The sequence below is a fragment of the Gracilinanus agilis genome, unplaced genomic scaffold, assembly GCF_016433145.1.
Source record: "Gracilinanus agilis isolate LMUSP501 unplaced genomic scaffold, AgileGrace unplaced_scaffold7627, whole genome shotgun sequence".
In the NCBI taxonomy this organism is placed as follows: domain Eukaryota; kingdom Metazoa; phylum Chordata; class Mammalia; order Didelphimorphia; family Didelphidae; genus Gracilinanus; species Gracilinanus agilis.
In genome coordinates this window covers 1-4,961 of record NW_025398327.1, presented here as the reverse complement: position 1 = coordinate 4,961, position 4,961 = coordinate 1, and the positions used below count along the sequence as shown (strand labels likewise).

At 38.9% G+C, this 4,961-nt stretch overlaps 1 protein-coding gene across 1 annotated transcript; it reads left to right on the top strand.

Moving 5' to 3' along the window:
* Positions 1–1,399: 1,399 nt before the first annotated feature.
* LOC123256642 (disheveled-associated activator of morphogenesis 2-like) lies at positions 1,400–4,914 on the top strand. Its single transcript, XM_044685229.1, has 2 exons — positions 1,400–1,672; positions 3,926–4,914. Exons 1-2 carry the CDS (start codon positions 1,400–1,402, stop codon positions 4,103–4,105), a joined length of 453 nt encoding a protein of 150 aa, XP_044541164.1. The 3' UTR covers positions 4,106–4,914.
* Positions 4,915–4,961: the final 47 nt, after the last annotated feature.

The window sequence follows — 4,961 nt, the reverse complement described above, 5'->3', positions numbered from 1 at the left end:
CAGGTGATGAGGAAAAGCATTCCACACATGGGAGACAGCTAATGCAAAAAGACATACAGAAAAGAAATGGAGTGTTGTGTGTGAAGAATTATAAAGGGGCCAGTGTGAGGTATGGTTCTTCCTGCGTTAAGAGGAAATAAATTCACAACTCACTGAATGAAAGCCAGCCTGAAGATTCTGTGATGCATGGATGAGAGTTTTCCCTCTTTCTTAGTTGGCCAGGAGGCCAAGCAGATGCGCCTGGGTAGGAGGTAGGAGGTGTTATGTCTACCCAGCGTGTGATTTCCACTATTGAGGCCCCTGACTCCTGCTGCCTTTTCTCTCTTCATCTCCTCAAATTTCCAAGATATGTCTGATCTTATAATAGAGGATGCATGGTCAGCAGCAGAAGTGGAGACAGAAAAGAAGGCGAGGGAATAAGAAGCGAGGTTCTTAACGACTCACGTCATAGACTCTAATTTCTCATTCCCTCTCAGCCCATGATAAGCAGAGGGTAGGAAGGTACCAAAATAATCATTTTCCTCTTCTAATCGAGAGTACAGAAAAATACAGATAAAGGTAAATATGTCTCCAGAAGTTTATTAAGCCCAATCCTGTTTGGAAAGAATCATTTTTAAAATTAAAATTAAATAAAAATTTAATTTTAATTTTAAATTTTAAAAAATTTAAAGAAGATTGCTCAAAGAGAACTTGGGCTCCCATTGAACTTTCTCCACTCTCATATGCCATAACACTCTGATAAAATCCTTCCAATTCTCTTATCTAGCCCTACTAGTCTCCTTCAATAGTTTCTTTCCCTTTCTGACTTTGATAGAAACAGAGGAGAGATAATCCCTCTCCTCTGTAGAAATGGTTGAAGGTGGGGGTAGATTGCATTTAGTAATCCTAATTACTATCCTCTCTGCCAACACATAATTAATCAGTTAATCTACAAATATTTCTTAAGTGCCTACTTTGTGCCATGCTGGGGATAATTTTTTTTTAATGATCAGTCTTTTCCCTCAAGGAGCTTATATTGTATCAGGGGAAATAACATCTATATATATAAATATATACAAAGTAAATATAAAGTAGCCTTTATATTTAATCCCTAGCCATTGGATAGCCAATTCACTCTGTTTGCCTCAGTTTCTACCTTTGTAAAATTAACTGGAGAAGGAAATGGCAAACCACTCCAGTATCTTTGCCAAAAAAAAGCTCCAAAAGAGGCCATGAAGAGTCAGACTTGACTGAAATGACGGAACAACAACAATAAAATGTGAAATAATATGGAAGTGTACCTTGCCTACTCTTGTATTTTTTTCTCTCACTCCATACTGCTCCCCTTTCTGCCTCTAGATTTGTGACTCGATTCATTGAGTTGGATGGATTGACCTGTCTCTTGAACTTCCTTCGGAGTATGGACCATGCCACCTGTGAGAGCCGAATCCATACATCCCTCATTGGCTGCATCAAGGCATTGATGAACAATTCCCAGGGCCGTGCCCATGTATTGGCCCAACCTGAGGGCATTAGCACCATTGCCCAGAGCTTGCGCACTGAGAACTGCAAAACCAAGGTGGCTGTGCTTGAGATCCTGGGTGCTGTCTGCCTGGTACCTGGCGGTCACAAGAAGGTGCTTCAAGCTATGTTGCACTACCAGGTGTATGCTGCTGAGAGGACCCGCTTCCAGGTGAGGAATTTGAGAACAATATGAAAATCATGAGCTACACAAGGATGCTATCCAGATGGAGCATGAGGATTGTGTGTCATGTATAAAGGGACTGGGGAAATGAGGAACTTTTTATGGAAGGAATTGGGGCATGCATGGAGATAAAATTTGAAGGAATGGGATGAGAGACAAATGGAAGGCATTCTATAAAGAGTATAGGAATAGATCACCCAGGTGAGGAGACTTGAGAAAGAAGAGCTAATATTGAGAAAGGATGGATCAAAAATGTCTCTAAAAGCTCAGTGGATTGAGAGCCAGACCTAGACAGGAGGTCCTAGGTTCAAATCTGGACTCAGACACTTACCAGTTGTGTGACCCTGGGCAAGTCACTTAACCCCCTCCCTTGCCTATCCCTTACCACTCTTCCGCCTTGGAACCAATACACAGTATTAATTCCAAGAAGGAAGGTAAAGGTTTAAAAAAATGTCTCTAAAAGATTAACTGGGAAAACAGGTCACTATTTCAACTGTTGATGATAACAACAACAACAATAACAATAATGCAGATTTCAAAATGTTCTGGAAATTTCAACCAATAAACTCACTCAGGTCATCAATTGTAGCCACAATTACCTTAATATAACATTAATCCATAAAACCTAATAATCATGTTAATAGATGTTGTCATACCAAATATTTTTAATCTCTAAGTAACATGGAACAAAAATCTTTTAAAATATAGAGACTTAGCAGATGAAATAAAAACCATATGGGGGAAGGATAATGTACCTATCACCCCTGTTGTCCTATCTGCCACTGGAATTCTACCAAGGATGCTTTCATTAAGTCTCTAATCCCAATATGTTCATTGAAGTACAAAAAAAGAAACTTCTGTGACAGGAGTCTATAGAACATTAAATATACAAGAATAAGAGCAGTCTAGCAACCTGTCCCAGGATGATTTCTATCTGAACCCCATCTGAAAAGGTGAGAAGAATGAGATGTTGATAATAATAAAGCGAACATTATTGGTATTCATTTAATAATTTACAGTTCGTGAAGCACTTTTATTTTACTGTAGGAGATAGGTGGTGTAGTGATTAAAGCACCAGTCCTGGAGGTAAAAAGAAAAAAAAGACAAACCCGAGTTTAAATCTGGCTTCAGAAACTTACTAGCTGTGTAACCCTGTGCACAATTACTTCACCTTTGTTTGCTTCAATTTTTTCACCTATAAAATAGAGATAATAATAGCACCTGCCTCCCAGGGTCATTGTAAGGATCAAATGTGCTTAGCATAGTCCTCGGCACTTAGTAAATGCTATATTTACTATTATTAGGTATTGTCTTGCCTGAGCCTCACAACCAGACTTTGAGGCAGATATGACAGCTATTATTATCCTCCTTTTACAGGTGAGAAAAAACGAGGCTCAGAAAAGTAAAATGACTTACCCATAGTCATGTAGAAAAAAAATAAATAAAAGACACAGTAGGAGTTGAACTCTGGCCTTTCCGATGGTAGGGATCAATACTTTCCCCCACTCTACTGCCTTGGGTTTCATTGAAATTAGACATTTCAAAGAATGCTCTGATACACCTGAGCCCAGGATCCAATAACCTTTTAGATAACCACGTATCACCTAGAATTTTGGGCCACAGAAAGTTGTCCAGAGTCTCAAGGTAGTGATATTTGTTTATCAGTGATATTTGTTTATCTCCTTCCCCACTAGCCAAGGTTTCAGTTTAGCATCCAACCAACCTTATCCCAAACCCAGCACAGGCCCCTGTGTGCTGTTCAGTTTATTTTTGAAGCAGTTTCTAGAACCTACTATGAATAGGGCCCTCTATTAAGAATTCCAGGAAAGAGAAAAATAAAAATAAAATAAAATTAATGATTCTGACCCTCAAGGAACTTACACCCAGTTGGACAAACATAACATAAATACATAAAAGAACTTGATAAAAAAAATGATATGTCATACTTTCTAGCTGTTTGACCCTGGGTAGGTCCCTTAACCCCAGTTACCCCTTATTACTATGGAAGGGGTTACAAAATATGTCAGCACTATATGATAATATATGATAAGTATGTAATTGGCAAGAGAAGGTAATGTCCTGGTCAGAATGACTCAAGATGAGTTTTAGAGAGATTTTTAACAAGGTAATAGACAGGGTAGGAGTGGGACAAGATGGCAGGACATTTTCAGGGAATAGAATAGCCTGCAGGTATGGAGTCAGAGCTGGTGCTGAGATGTCCTGTCCCCTCTCTCCTCCCAGACCTTGTTGAACGAGCTGGACCGAAGCATGGGGCGCTACCGGGATGAAGTGAATCTGAAGACAGCCATCATGTCCTTCATTAATGCTGTCCTCAATGCTGGTGCTGGGGAGGTAGGTCACATTCTCCCTCACATCCCTAGACCCTCTCAACTTAGGGAAAGTTTCCTCCAACTTCCTTAGGGCATCCTAGGGGTAGAGGAGGGAGGGATACTTGGCTTCTGATTGGGCAACACTGTCATCACTTTTAGAGAATTTGTATCAATCTTCTCCTTGTGCTAAGCAATAAAATTTAAATGTTCAAGTACAAAGTACAGACCCACTTTGTTACCACACAGATGCCATGGATTTGAATACCTCAAAAGCTGGCGTCATGCTCTCTGAAATCTAACTATTTAAAATATCAGCTTGATAAAAGTAAAAGATACATAAAAATAAAATGGAAAACTCGTGTGACAATCTCCATAGTGACAATATGAAGAGGGGAGGGTCCATCTTATTATCATTATATCTGCCCCTGATGCTAATGCTAATTGGTCATTAGTCAACTCAGAAAATAAGATTTTGTTTATAAAAATGTTAACATTAACTTTTTGTTTCTTTTAAGCAAAAAGATTGACTTCGTTAATGCTATTAGAGTCCATGAGTAAACAATTAAATATTTAGACTTCAAGTAAATGTCTTGAATTTCACCGCAGAGATCCAGACTGAGTATATGCTTTAAATGCTGTGATCAAGGCTTAACTTCTTACTTAAACTAACAAGTGATTATTCTTCACAGTGCAAGTATAAACAGTTCTTTTCTACTGTTAACATTAATCAGAACAGACCCAAAATAAGGTTTAAAACTTAAGTGGGCCAAGACTAGTTAAATTAGGAGGCCCATGGACAGGCAGGATAGAAGTTAAGATCTTGATCTCTCTTTAAATCAATCCCAGAAAATAAATAAATAGGTAGAAGAATAGATAGGGAAAGAGAGAGAGAGAGAGAAAGAAAGAGAGAGAGAGAGAGAGAGAGAGAGAGAGAGAGAGAGAGAGAG